The sequence below is a fragment of the Tenebrio molitor genome, chromosome 3 (genome assembly GCF_963966145.1).
Source record: "Tenebrio molitor chromosome 3, icTenMoli1.1, whole genome shotgun sequence".
Taxonomy (NCBI): Eukaryota; Metazoa; Arthropoda; class Insecta; order Coleoptera; family Tenebrionidae; genus Tenebrio; species Tenebrio molitor.
Genome location: NC_091048.1, coordinates 27,235,347 through 27,249,469, shown reverse-complemented (window position 1 = coordinate 27,249,469; position 14,123 = coordinate 27,235,347). Strand labels below are relative to the sequence as shown.

Sequence of the window (14,123 nt, the reverse complement as noted above, 5' to 3'; positions counted from 1 at the left end):
TTGCTAAAATGCAACGACTTCGCGCATGCATTTCTGATAATGCTGATTTGACAACTTACGGTTCGACGAACTCTGGTAAAAAGATGGCGCCTCAACTCCACACAATTTTACAAACATTTTTGTAACTTTTTTGAAAATACACGATTCTCTCCGATTTGGGTTTTATTTTGTATACACATTAAGCCCCAAAGCCTGTTATTGACATTTTTATTTTTGTGGTTGCAAATGCAACCGGATTTTCAAATTTGCACTTTGATAAAATATCGAGAGTGCTTTGACTTGCCATCGATCAAACGGCGACATCTTGTCAAAATGCATTGCGACGGGGCTATCCGAAACATCGAAAAGGAAATCCTGCGAGAATGCGCCAACAAAGGAATCCAGATCCACGAGAATTTCCTCAACTACTACGTAAGTGCCCCCTCGCGTCAACCCCCAGTGATTGGTCGCTTCTAGTTGAAGCTTCTGGCGCTGGACCCAACCTGGGGCATCACCGACAAAGACATGCTGAACCGCGCCGACGTCCAAAAGTTCATCAAGTACGTGGTCAGCAAGCTCGAAAATCAGCTGACCCCCAGCATGATCGCCCTCAAGATGCAGTTCTACTTCTCGTGCAACTTCCAGATGAAGCACAAGATGGTAAAAAGAAATCGGAGCGAGTTGTTGATTAGGTTGCGGGCGCTGGAGCAGGAAATCGTCGATGTGAAGTATCTCGCCGAAGAGGACGAGATCGATCTGACGTACAAGAAGATCGTGTATTATATCACGCTGGCGTCGGGGCTGGGGAATCCGACTTTGGAGCCGGTGTTCAAGGAGGTGAGGGCGGCTCTCGGGAGCATCCTGGACAGGAACGAGCTGAAAGAGTTCGTGACGCAGCTGAGGTACATCAAGATGGACAATCTGCAGGAGTTCACCAAGCTGGTCACCGGGATCAGGCTGTTCAATAAAGACTGCGGAAAAGGGGGCGAAGGAATGGAGGATTGTAAGAGGTTTGGGTGTAGATTTTCGGGATGAAACTGTTTGCTTAGTGCCGAAGTTGATCAACGAGGCTCTGGACGCCACGGGGGCAGAGCTGCAAGGGCAACTGGTCACCATCATGGACAAGGTGAACTTGATGACCACAGCTTTGGATTTTGTCTATGGCATAGAGCTCAACGAGAGGAACCATCGAGTAATCGTGTATCGCCTGCCGAGGGGAGTAACTCAGAGGGACGTGGAGTACGTGCGCGACTCCCTCATCGTCTACCGCCAACACGAGCTCTACATCAGGTTTGTTTGCAACAGTTTGAAAGTCTGTATTGTTGCCCTCCAGGAAACTGATGGACGAAATCGAGAGGATCGAAACGGCGTCCTCCCAGATCTTCAACACCCTCCAGCGAGGCCTGATCGACCTCCACCGCGTGGTCAAGCACAGAATCGCGATTCCTGTCAATCAAGTCTTTGTGAGTTTTCGCGACTCGTTGGAGTGACGTGTTCACTCCGCAGTACTCGTTTCAGCCCCACTTCATGAAGTTGTCGGACATCTGGTGCAGCCTGCAAGACCAGACGATCCTCATGGCGAAGATCAACCAAATCATGATCAACTTGCAGAAGTACATAAAGATCTTGGCGTTTCCGGACTCGCTGGCCGAGTCGATGATCCCCCCCGGGGAAGCCCCCATGACGGATACAGAGCGACTGCAGCGCACCGCCGGTCAAAAAATATCAAACGAAGACAACAACGCCACGATCATAGACGCCATCAACTTCCCGGATTTCAGCAAGCTCAAGATGGAGTATTTGGGTTTTTGCGGGTGGAAACTGTTGGCCACCGAAGGAGGACTCTTACCCGGGAATCCCAATTTGGGGATAGCACGGACCATGAACATGACTTTCGTGTTTTCATCGAGGGAAGCGGGCGCGGCGTTCGGGGAAACACCGGAGAAGTAGTCGGATCGGGGGTGCTGGTGGGGGCTAAAAATCTTGTTGCAGGTGCGTCATGGAGACCATCAATTTGGCCCGGAGGAAACCGGAACTCATCAACCTGCTCAACATGAAGAATCGCCTGATCTTGCTGCAGAACATCAAGGAGTATTTGGGGTCGGAGGGAGGCACGTGTGGTATTTCACGCGATTATTTGCAGGTTGGTGAGAGAACCGCCGCTGTTGCCGCTCACGGATAACGCCGAAATACAGACGGAGCTTCATCCCATTGACAAAAACATCGACAGGAGTTATTTCTGGAACATTTGGGATTTGAAGCGCAGGGCGATCCAGCTGGTAACGGCTTCGAATGTCGAGTGTGTTCGTGCTTAAATTGTTTTCAGGCCAATTTGTCACACTGCAAGACTGTCAGCAGTCAAACGTTGAAGAGCTTCTTCAGAAACAACTTGAGGACGCAAACTTACGACAAGAAGGAACAGATTTCGCAGACCAAGAGGGACAACTACAGCAACGTTCCCAAGCCTTCGACGTTCATCTTCGGTCTCAGGGGCAGGAAGGACGACAAGCAATTCATCGTCGACTTGACCAGGCCTGTCGATGAGTGACTGAAGATGGTGCAAGTGTTTTATCAAAATGACGGCCATTTTGGGATGTTTAAATTTTATTGAATAAAAATCAAAGTCGTATGCACGATCAAAATTTAGACGACATATACAGTGCACAAATCACATACGATCTACTAGTGTTCATACAAAAAAAAAATCAAACGTAACCTATATTCCAGAAATTATGTTATACTTAACCTAGGAATCAGTTCAAAAATGCTTAAATATAATACGAACATAAAATAACTTCTTAACTCGGATGTCTGGGTAAAGTGTTCTATTCAACATTAATTGTTACCACCTAGCGCAATTACAAACATTCAACTACAAACAAACTCTATTTCATTTTTTTTTGGAAAAATATTGCAAAATTGGAGAAAGAAGGCGCTAGAAAGATTTTAAAAATTGGAGTAAAGGTTAAATGTTACAGTTTAACTGATAAAGTGGTTCTTCAAGAATTTCATCATACCGAATGTGCGGAAGCGTTTGACGCCGATTACTTTGAACAGAGCGTCATCGCAGATGGCGTACTGTTTGTTTTTGGGATCGTATAGGTCCCGCTCTTTGATGATGGCCCATACCTTCTTGACCACTTCGTGGCGCGCCATTGCGTCCTGACCCACGAGCGCAGCCAGCTCCGGCGACAAAGTCATGCTCTTCGTGTATCCGCTACCTCCTCGCTTTGCGCCCTGCCAAAAAAAAAAATTGACAACCACCCTCAACACCAGACCTAGACACTCACGCCTCCTTTCTTTGCGCCTTTGTTCTTCTTGCCCCAATCCTCGTCGGAGTCGGATTCGGAACCCTTCTTCTTCTTGGGGGGAAGCTTGCGAGTCTTGATCGGCTTGGACTTCTTCGGGGAGTACTCCTCTTCGGAGTCGCCCTCGGAGGGCTCGCTGGCGCTGGCCGACTCGTCGGACGCCTTCTTCGCTTTTTTCGCGGCCGGTTTCTTCCCGGTGGACGCGCGCTTCTTCTTTTTATCGTCCTCGGAATCCTCCTCCTGCAAGGTAAACAACACCGGTTGGCATGGCGACGAGTGGCGTTGCCATGGCAACACGACAACTCACCTCCTCCTCCTCCTCCTCTTCTTCCTCTTCTTCGTCCTCCTCCTCGGACTCGCCCTTCTTCTTCTTCTTGTCCTTGGAGCTGACGAACTCCATTACCAGATCATCGATCTCCTTCTTGCGCGATTGGAGGTTGGTATCAAGCTTCTCCTCCAGCTCTTGTCTGACTTTTTTGGCGGATGTCGACGAGAGGTCGGCATCTTTCAAGATGGCTGCGGAGACGGCATTTTTGAATTCGATTGTTTACGAGTTCGGTTTCCCGCCACGAGGCGCTGAGGCGGTTGCTTTCTCCCAACACGACAACAAAGAGTGGATGTTTTTGACACCGATAAAGCCGCGTAGGACGAAGATTTGGAAGAAAAGTCGCTAAAAAGAATTGTAGACGAAAGCCTGGCCTCGGTCTTTCCATTGGAAAATTTTCGCTGTCGATGCATCCAGGAGGCGAAATTCGACAAAATGCGGACGGGTACGGCGGCTTGGGTACGCAACGTACGCCGTGACAACAGGCGACTAGATCGAGGCAAAAATCCGTAAATACGCCGAAATCGAGGGAGACAAACTCCTACGAAAATCCGAAATAAAATTCTACATCGATTTTGTCTTGGGCCTTTTGTACGAGATCGCGTAATTTCAGAGATATTTCCGATTTTGTCGGCGCATAAAATGGTGTGCATAGATGTAGCGTCGTGCGGCCATTGTTTATGTGCGAGTTTCAAACAAACACATATTGTACAAGAGTAAAATGCCCGATTTTGCACGTGAACCGACCGAGATCCATTAACAAAAATTTCGCAGATAAATTCAACAAGCTCAGTTATGCGCGTTTCGACTCTACAAAGGCTAACATTATTGAAATATTGCGACTTACCGGCGATTTCCTTGCGAAGATCTTCCTTCGTGATGTCTGCCATGATGCTAAAACGAGACGTGACGCTACGACAAAGATAGAAAAACGCACTGTGTGCAGGGATGCGATTGAACGGTAAAAACTTGTACTGAAATGTAGGGACATTTTGTACTAAATTCTAGGTGATTGTACTGAAAACCTGAACACCTTAAAATTAACCAAACTCGGGAGCGGGATTTTTAAAATAGATATAAAATACAAAAAAAAAAAAATTTACTCAAGGACTCAACAAAACAGAAAAAAATATTAACATAAAATATAAAAATACATATGTTGTGTATTTATATTTATAGAAATTCTTGATGCAGTCAGTTAGAGCTTAAATGATTTCTTTGGCAAAATCAGACCACTCTTACTATTTTCTTTAACTGATAAAATATGAGATATTGTTACAATATTTAACCTATTTCGCAATTTGGTTTTATTTAATGTCAGTTGGGAAAACACTCTTTCTGCCGCAGCTGAGGAATGTGGAAGAGAAAGAATGCATTTTACAACTTCCATCAGACTGCTAAACATTGACTGGCCCAACTCATTTTTTGTTTCAGCAACCCTTTGCCAAAATACAGTTACATCCATATCTTTAAAATGTTCTAATGCTTTAGTTTCGCTAACTAACTGCCATTCTAAGTTTACTTTATCAACGTCTACGTTTAAGTAAGGAAATAAATACGTAAATTTAGATATAGATAAGATGTCCCCAGATAGGGCGTTTTTGGGAGTAAAGTTGCTAGCATAAACTAAAAATTCATCTGTCATGTTGAACCGTTTTTTTATTTGTACACACAATTCACTGTAAAAATTTAAACAATGAATTTTGAAATTATGTAAATCAGTTTTACTTACAGTGTTTACAGTTTGTGGATTTTTCAAGAAACTATCAACTTTACCTCCAAAATACAGATCATCAATACCAAGATAATTCTGGGGACTAAGTACATTAATATTTTCTAAAGAAGTTTTATCGATAACTTCCTTTTTAACAAAACATTTTAGAATACTCTTATACAAAAACTTGATTCTTTCGAGTAATATTGGCGTTTTTGGTTTTTCGCTTTGAAATTCAATATTTAAATTGTTAATTAATTTTAAATTATATGCTAAAAATTCCAAATATAACTTATAAATGGGATTTCTCAAAGCACTGGAAATTGTCTTGGCCAGTGGAAGTTTTTCTTCTTTTGCAGCTTCGTCAAAATATGAATTCAGTGAATCCCAGTGAATCAAAATTCTGTCACATACGGCCTACAAATATGAATATAAGATTATGTCAGTTAAAACTGATATCGTTACCTGTAATGATAACCACCTAGTTTGACTGGGGTACAACATTTTTGACGGTTTTTCCTCACAAAATATTTGGCATTCCTTTAATTCACTACTTCTCTTCGAACTATGTGAGAAATAGGAGTAAATGTCTCTGCAAAACTGCTCTACTGTTGAAGGTAGCTTTTTACAGGAATTTGAAGCACATAGGTGCAAAGAGTGACAGCTACATCCATTTACTACGATATGAGGGCATATTGCTCTAAACCTTTGCTTCACACCCTTCACATCTCCCATCATAACACTGGCATTATCTGCCCCTAAACCGATAACATTGGCAAATGGAATTTTGTTGGTGTTCAATAACAGCCTCACTGCGTTAAATAAACCATCAGATGTGGCATCATGAACTTCGATTAAATCGACGAAATGATCTTTTACAATTTTTTCAGATTCTTCAAAAAATCTGGCCACAACTACCAAACTCTTCCTTGTAGCTATGTCGGTGGTTTCATCTATGATTAAGGAGAATTTCTCCTTCCTCAGTTTTTCAAAGATTAATTCTTTTGAAAAGGGTCCGAGCACTTGAGTTACTAAATTAGTAGTTTTGTCTCTTTGCATTTTTAAATTTTGTATTACTTCGTCTCTTTGAGTAACTTTCTTTAATAAATCTATTAAATTGTTTGCAAGGGCAAAAGGTAAATTATTGTCGCATAAAAAAGTCGCTATAAGGAGTTCAACTTCTCGAATTCTTTCAGCTAGACACACCTTTGGATCTTTTTTTATAGTTGCATCAATTTTTGGGGTACTTTTTGCTGAATTATATTTTTTTATGTGTACAGCAGAATTTGCATGCCTTTTTATATGAAATCCGGCTCCCTTAATTATAACATTACATATCTTGCAAAAACTTGTATTGTCTTTTTCAATTAGGAAATCATATTTTTCTTGCCACTCTTGTCTAAATTTCTGATGGAATATTTTCCTTTTTTTGGCAACAGGTTGACCTGAGGTATCATTACTTAAATTATCTACCTGTTCAGATTCGTTGTTGTATGTTAATGTGCCCGAACTCGAAGGTAAAGAATCTATGTCAGGATCGACTTCCCTTATTGTTTTATTAGAAGTATGGCTAGTGATTGTTGAACAAACAACTGTTGAATTAACAGTGTTTGCATTTATATTGCATGCATCCGTACGCGTACACACCGATACAGAAGACGCAGATGCCGTAGTAAAGGTAACTGTATTGGTTGTGCTGGTTTTATCCTTAGTAATACGGATAACAAACCTAAAATATAATTTTTTTTGTAAAACCTTATCTAATTCTGAATTATACATTACCTATCCATTATCAGGCAGTTAAATAATAATTGCACTGACCCACTGACTTATAAAAGTTCAAAACACCACTTCGTCACAGAATAAAATAATAGAAAACACAAAAGTCACAAAACTACAAAAGGGTAGAAAGGTTACTCTGAACTGAAAATCACAGAACGAAGAACAACCAGTCACAGTGAAACACTTTTAAAATTTAAAAATAAAAATAATTGTAAATGCGCGCCGGGCGCAGGCAGTTTACGAGCCGAGTACGCAGGGTACACTTCCAGAGGTGCGTTCCGAAATTTGTTCTTTGCCTAGACGATATTTCATCTCGCTCACTAACTTGTAGTGCGCATATGTTTTACTCTTTTTAACATCCAGAACATCACTCGAGCAGGGTAATTGAACGCACCCCTGTTAAGCCGACCCAGCATTGAGCAATGTACTTGAATGTATCCCAGCAACATCTGTGAACCACATGGGCACAAGCCACAAGCACAAGGCTGATGTTCTGAATCTGAAGGTCATGGAATGCCGTTTTTATTATATATCAAAGGTGCCGACAAAAAGACCCTTCTGGTCAATGTCAACGGGACCATTTAAAAGCGCTACTTGTAAAACTCATGAAATTGTTCATTTAACAATTTTTTTGGCATATTGTGGAAATTGTACTAAATTTGGCAAAGAGGTACTGACGTACTAAAAATTTGTTAATTGTACTAGATCTAGTACGATTGTACTAACTATCGCATCCTTGACTGTGTGATCGGATCGCAGCAGGCGGAGAAGAGAGCGCTGCGCTACCTGCACACGACGACCCCCACCAGACGAGGTCCGACCGGGAAAATAAATTCAAACCGTCGAAATGGACAAGGGGGCTGAAATCGCACAAATCGGAATGGGATTCGAAACGACAACGACGAGGCTTGAAAGGGTCGTACGCAATGCAGCCAACTTGAACCTACAACTGAATTAAAAATGACGTTGATGCAACGCGTGGTAATCGTTTCGTACCCGAAATGAAGCAAAAAATTTCATAAACAACATTACTAAGCGCTGATTTATGAATAATTGATAAAGACGCTCGGTTCGCATTCATTATTTCGTAGGCGGTCACGAACGTGTTTGATTGGTTGCATAATCTACTCTACATAGAGTGCACAAACGATAAAAAAATATTGGACTGGACCACAAACCATGCACAAGATCTACGTACCTATTTGCGTTTTGTCATTTTTGTCAACAGATATCTTTAAAAGATTCAGTTCATTGGTCGCCAGAGAGTGCAGTTGAAGTACAAAGACAAATGAAGATTTGAATTCATGCTCATGGAGATGATGCTGTTGGAAAGTATGAATAAAAAAAAAGGGATCACAAGGGGTTGTAATCGAGATTATCTTAATCAAAAGCTGGATTGGGCGTAAATAGTATATTAAAGAACAAGTTTTATAAGGGTTGATTTGGCGCACGAGTCCCAGGTGTAGAAAACGAGCCGTAGGGGTGTTTTCTATGGGACGAGTGCGCCAATCCCCTTATAAAACGAGTTTTTTATGTTATTTTTTCGAATTTGCACCCTTTTTTAATTTTTAAATAAAAAAAAAATCTTCAAATTCTAGGGAATTTTGTATTAATTGGTAATTCAACCTAACGGATGCAACTAAATTTTTTGTAACAGATGTTAAAAAGTTTGAACATTAATATTGGAAGTTTATTGGTGTAAATGACAATAATACACTGAAATATTGATAAACATTTTCTTAGAGATCTATTAAACCACGAGTGCTTTAATAGATAGCCATAAACGACTCCAACTTGAATACAATAATGGACCTATTAGAGACGCAAATTCGAAAAACAAATGTATTCTGCGTTTAATCGGGTTATAAGGATAATTATTGTCTGGTGCTGGTGCCGTTGAGCTTGCAAACGTTCACGCAAGGTATAGTTTGTCCAGCAAAAAATTGGTTGAAACAAAAATCCCTAAATTCTACGTAGAAAAAGTAGTACCTAGCGCAAGTAAAATTTGAAATAACATTCTTGTAACATTTTTGTCCTAAACTAAAATTATGCTCTAATTAATGTATTCTAGTGCATTTTGTAGCGTTGGGTTACACGGAATCTTAGCCACAACTGACATTTAACTGACAAATATGTGTGAACTGGCCTTTATTGAATATAACCCAACTTTTGACTCGATAATGCCATTTCCATATATGATTTCCCTGCTTTTTTGATGTCACAAGAAAAACTTCAAAGTGATTTTTAATAATTGTCATTTATTAATGACACTAATGATTGGTTTACATTAGAAATGTCTAAAAAATGTTGGCCAAGATTTCGTGTCCGGAATAGTAGGTATAATCTATTCATTTTGATTGTGACCACTCCCTAGTAACTTTTCAGTTGCTAGGTTATTGATAGGGAATTTTAGATAACACTAAATCCAGTCGCAGTTGGCAACTCTCGGAGGCGCCATTTTGACAGAAACGTCACGCTCACAGAAGACAGAACGGAGAACGACTTGCGCAAACGTTTTTCGACGTACACTGTGCGCATATCTATAAAATTGAGTTTTGGTACAAAATTTTAGAATTCAAAAAGAAAATGCCACGTCGTCAATATTGACTTGTTTCGAGACATTTATTGAAGCCAACGGGAAAACAACTCACAAAGACGAACATCACCAATAAAGTTAACTCTGTTTGTGCTTTTTTCTTGTTGTACATTTTGGCTAGTAAGTGTTGTAGTTTGATATCTTCTGCCTTTTCATCCCCTGTAAATCATTTTTTTGAATTTTCTGTCTGATTAGTTTTTATCTGAAAATGCTACCTAATTGAAAGTTCTGATTACCGTTAGTAATCCCCAGGCGTTTTTCGCGTTTGTCTTACTGCCAAATGACCGTTTCCTTCGTTCTTCATTAATATCGAGAATTGCATGAGGTGATTTCAAAGTTTTTACGTTAAATAATCTGTACCTGGATATAACCCCACTTTTCAACAGACGTGATCACAGAATCAGACAGACGTTTTTAGTTTCTCCTACTTCAAATATTGATTTTCGTTATTAATATTGATAAATACATTAAAATAATTGCTTTACTACCATGGTCAAGTTTTGACAATTCTGACATTTTCACATCATGTTCACACCACACAAATATTTAGTGTAAAACGTATGCAGCACACAGCTAAACAGCGCCTACTATGTTTTTGGTTGTGGTCACAATCAAAGTGAATAGATATTACATTACTGTCATTTAGATAAAAATGAGACAAAGAATGTTCTTTGTCAAACCACAAGTGATCAAGAAGTTGGCAATAAAATTAAGAACATTTTTTTTTAGAATTTGCGTCTCTAATAGGTCTATTATTGTATTCAATTTGGAGTCGTTTATGTTCAAACTCTACTTTTTAACATCTGTTGCAGATGTATAGTTGACTCAAGTTGCAAAAAACCACTTGTCATTTGCAACAGCATTTTTTTCATATTTTTGAACCAAATAAAGGCACAAAGAGGCCAGAAAATCATAGTTTGGGTTGAATATTCTCCATATAAGTACAGTTTTAAAGTAATTTCAAATGAGTATTACCAACTCAAACAGTTCTTTTTGATCACCTTGTATTATTCATTAGATCATATCCAGTTAGAAAAATCGTACGTAAAAAGGATCAATTTTGAAAATGAGTTTTTCTTCTGCATGTGTCGTCATCTGGGGACAATGTGTACAGCCGTGTTTCCCTTAGCGCGGTCAGTGAGGAACTTTTAGGGACTTTAATTGTCGTTTTTACAGTTACCTGTACCGGCACGCGTCTTTCAAATTTAGTACTCCTATCGCACAGCAGAGGGAGCCGCCAGCGTCGACCCGGCGCCGCGACACCGCTATCGACGTCTCTTTAAATGTCGCTTGAGAGCGCGATTTCCGTCTTTCGGTCGTTTCCGATCGCATCACGTCGAAGTCGTCGGAGAGAGACGGCGGCAAAGGTGCACCGCACAAGATAAAAAATGACGAATGCGCACGACGGACCGGTTTATTGGTTGGTTCTTCTCTCGTTTAGAGGTTGGGACAAGTTTTTAGTGAATGCAGTTTGCTGCCATGCAACTAAAACGATTTCGTTGTACCATGACCTGATTTCGAGTGCAGCGGCGTATTAGCCGTCGTGAAAACATCCGAGACGTCGTCGTTTTCGCGTCGGCCGAAAAAGCAGCGGTCCGACCTCGGGGGCGCATCGCCAAGGCCACGGCCTTTAAATTGAGCCGCACGCGTGGGCCGACGAGCCGCCGCTGCGCCCGAGTCGGCCGCTCCGGTGACGGCGGCCGCCGCCGCGTCCGTCGGGGGGGTGTTGTGCCGATGATGCACCCGAGGGTGCAGTATTTATAAAGCTATTGATTTTTCGGGTGGACTCTCTTATGTATCGTGAAAAAAACTGGGCGTTGGTTTAAGGAGCGCGGATGCAGTTTAGGCGTTTGACGTCGGCGTCGTCCCGTCGCCATGGCTACCAACTTGATTGATAGGACGCTGCCCCGCGCCTCGCCGCCGCTCCCGAACATTGTCAAATTTACACGAGGCTCGGGTGGCGAAAATGCGAAAATGATTGCGGCGGGGGTGGCCCCGACGAACGAATAAATAGTCGCCGTGGAAATGTCAACGGGGGCGACTTCGACTTCGACGGGGGAAGATTACGACGCGGCGGCGGCGGCGAGGGGGCGCAAATTCGGAACGTTCTTTAAACTGTCGCACACGTCAACTCGACTCCTTCGTTTATGGCGAATCGATAAGCATGCATGAAGTTAGGCGCAAAAAATGTTCAATTAGTTTTGCAAAGTTGGTAATGAATGTCAAGAGTAATTGTTGACAGATGCGGAAAGTTTGGCGTGTAAAGTTCGAGAATAATCCGAAGAAGTAGTACATCTGACGGTAAATTCGAACACAAATTTCTAGAAAGAATTCTGATAATTGGGGAGACAAAATACAGGAAATAAAGTATGAAGATAACGAGCCAGAGTATAAACTTCGAACGCAAATAACTGAGATAAAGTTCGGGGTGAACTCCTTGAGGATTCGAGGAGGAGCTGTGGCAAATAAGGCGAACAAGGAATGTAAAAAAGATTGTCGGGATGAGTTTCCAAGGAAAAAACTGCAATAACAACTTCTAAAATGGAAAAAATAACAAACGAAAAGAAATCTGGGGGCTAGAACTAAGATTTCAAGGGAAGGAAAAGTATGAAATGATACTAAGGGATGAAGATTTTCTGCCTGATGTCAAAATTATTGATTCCTTTGGAAAAGTTTAAGATAGAAGCAAATTATTTTGATTATGATACTGAGCATGAAAAACACTCTTTGGAGGCACGAATTAACATTGCATTTGGTACCAAAGAGAAAATTACCATTTATCAATTTGTAAGAAGATTTGAATACGTTTTTTCTCGAAGATTAATCGAAAAAACCTTGAGATAAAAAAACTGACTGTATTCCTTCTGGAATTCTGCAAAATTCAGAAAATGAAAAAATTGTGGTGTTTTTTTGTGCTAATTTTGCGCTATCTTGACAAAGAAGAATAGGTACGACGGCGACGATTGTATGCAGGTATGAAGTAGCCAGTGTGAAGTCCCGATTTGGACTCTATCAAATTCTGTTGGTTTTGCAAAATTTGAAGATAGCAAGACTGATAGAGGCCTGAATTGTACTACATATTTGTTTGTTTCTTCTTTGGGAAGAATTGTTAAAAAAGTCTAAACCAGAAAGGCGTCATCTTCGTGAGTAAAGCTGAATACACACTAACCATAAAATATTGCGTTCCATTTTTAGTCGCGAGTGTCCATCATAAGAACCAGACTTGGATACTGTTGAACTGAATCTCGCAACTCCCCAGCGGTGACAATTTTTTTGAAGAGCAACGGTACCAGCCCTTGCCAAACCTCGTACCCCACAGTGGTACTAGCAAACTTTTTGATAAGCGACCAGACCCTACCATTCAAGAACCCCAAAGATTCGCCTGGACTTTCCGCCAGGTCACGTGCCCCGTCATTCCATCCTCGCCGAAGAAGGACATCCGTCTAATTCTCTGCCCGGGCCGGTTCTTCGCCGTTCCCGATAAAAATCCTCCGTTATTTTTGCAGAGCCAACACTGGTCGGATTTTGTTATTTTTATTATGTTTCTCGTCTCTGTCGGTTACTGACCTGAGTCTACGTCTACACACAGAGGGCACTACTATTCGAACGGCTAACGTTCGGTCAAACTCCCCAACTTGACTCCCATCGGAGACGTCGATCTTGATTGACGACCAGTTGAATTTTTAATTTCGTCCATTGTCTTGCACACTTCCATATCGGTTTTGTTATGTGCGTGTGTGTGTGTGCGCGAGTTCGCGAGATGCGATTCGAATTTAATTCGTTCGCCATTGTTGCAGATCGACACTCGATCTCTGCGAGACTTTAATTTCGATGCAAAACGACGACTCCGACCTATGAGACATGCAATATGCAACTTCAATTAATCACTCGATTGGGGAACACGAGTGGAGCGAAGAGGTCGCCCTGTGGCGCGCCGCATTGCGAATGCTGATGGAATTATAACAGCGCTCTTATCTGGGCGAGAGCTAATTTATTTTCATTTCTGCTTCTTGTTTCGTCGGAACAGTTAACAGCCTCTGGTCAGCAGGGATTTTTTGCCCGCCATTGAATCTATAATTTTCGTTCGATTCCTTCCAACTACCGATTTTAATCACGCCATTATGATTTATTTTGACGTGCCGTTACGTACGAGATTTTTCACCATCGATGGAAATTGAAACGAATTAATTCCGACAGCGTTTGTACACGAACGTTGCCGGATTTATCGACGACACGTGCCAGAATATTAGTTTCTTATTAGTCCGAGCCTATCTAAAATCGCACCAACGAAGACGGGCGTGAATACCAAAACAAAGATCCTCCCAACTCATTTTACAAGGAAAGAAAAAAATATCTATTTTGCAGTAACGAACACTAAAGAAGTTCTCCGACCTGGCTCACCTTTTTCTTTATGACTCG

General features: G+C 41.4%; 2 protein-coding genes across 2 annotated transcripts; one reads left to right on the top strand and one right to left on the bottom strand.

Annotated features, from left to right (window-relative positions):
• Positions 1 to 15: 15 nt before the first annotated feature.
• On the top strand, positions 16 to 2,632 carry LOC138126787 (cilia- and flagella-associated protein 206). Its single transcript, XM_069042565.1, has 8 exons — positions 16 to 411; positions 457 to 982; positions 1,029 to 1,269; positions 1,313 to 1,442; positions 1,498 to 1,925; positions 1,972 to 2,070; positions 2,123 to 2,258; positions 2,306 to 2,632. Exons 1-8 carry the CDS (start codon positions 226 to 228, stop codon positions 2,525 to 2,527), a joined length of 1,968 nt encoding a protein of 655 aa, XP_068898666.1. The 5' UTR covers positions 16 to 225; the 3' UTR covers positions 2,528 to 2,632.
• Non2 (upstream activation factor subunit spp27 homolog Non2) lies at positions 2,566 to 7,874 on the bottom strand. Its single transcript, XM_069042568.1, has 5 exons — positions 7,856 to 7,874; positions 4,460 to 4,555; positions 3,595 to 3,803; positions 3,270 to 3,527; positions 2,566 to 3,216 (listed from the first exon to the last, which is right to left on the bottom strand). Exons 2-5 carry the CDS (start codon positions 4,500 to 4,502, stop codon positions 2,959 to 2,961), a joined length of 768 nt encoding a protein of 255 aa, XP_068898669.1. The 5' UTR covers positions 4,503 to 4,555; positions 7,856 to 7,874; the 3' UTR covers positions 2,566 to 2,958.
• Between the last annotated feature and the right edge of the window lie 6,249 nt (positions 7,875 to 14,123).

Coding starts and splice junctions, on each gene's coding strand:
- LOC138126787 (XM_069042565.1), top strand. CDS start 226: ATGCAACCGGATTTTCAAATTTGCACTTTGATAAAATATCGAGAGTGC. Junction 1,270..1,312: donor CAACACGAGCTCTACATCAG/GTTTGTTTGCAA, acceptor GTTGCCCTCCAG/GAAACTGATGGACGAAATCG. Junction 2,259..2,305: donor AGCGCAGGGCGATCCAGCTG/GTAACGGCTTCG, acceptor AATTGTTTTCAG/GCCAATTTGTCACACTGCAA.
- Non2 (XM_069042568.1), bottom strand. CDS start 4,502: ATGGCAGACATCACGAAGGAAGATCTTCGCAAGGAAATCGCCG. Junction 3,528..3,594: donor AAGAGGAGGAGGAGGAGGAG/GTGAGTTGTCGT, acceptor TTTACCTTGCAG/GAGGAGGATTCCGAGGACGA. Junction 3,217..3,269: donor AAGGCGCAAAGAAAGGAGGC/GTGAGTGTCTAG, acceptor TTTTTTTGGCAG/GGCGCAAAGCGAGGAGGTAG.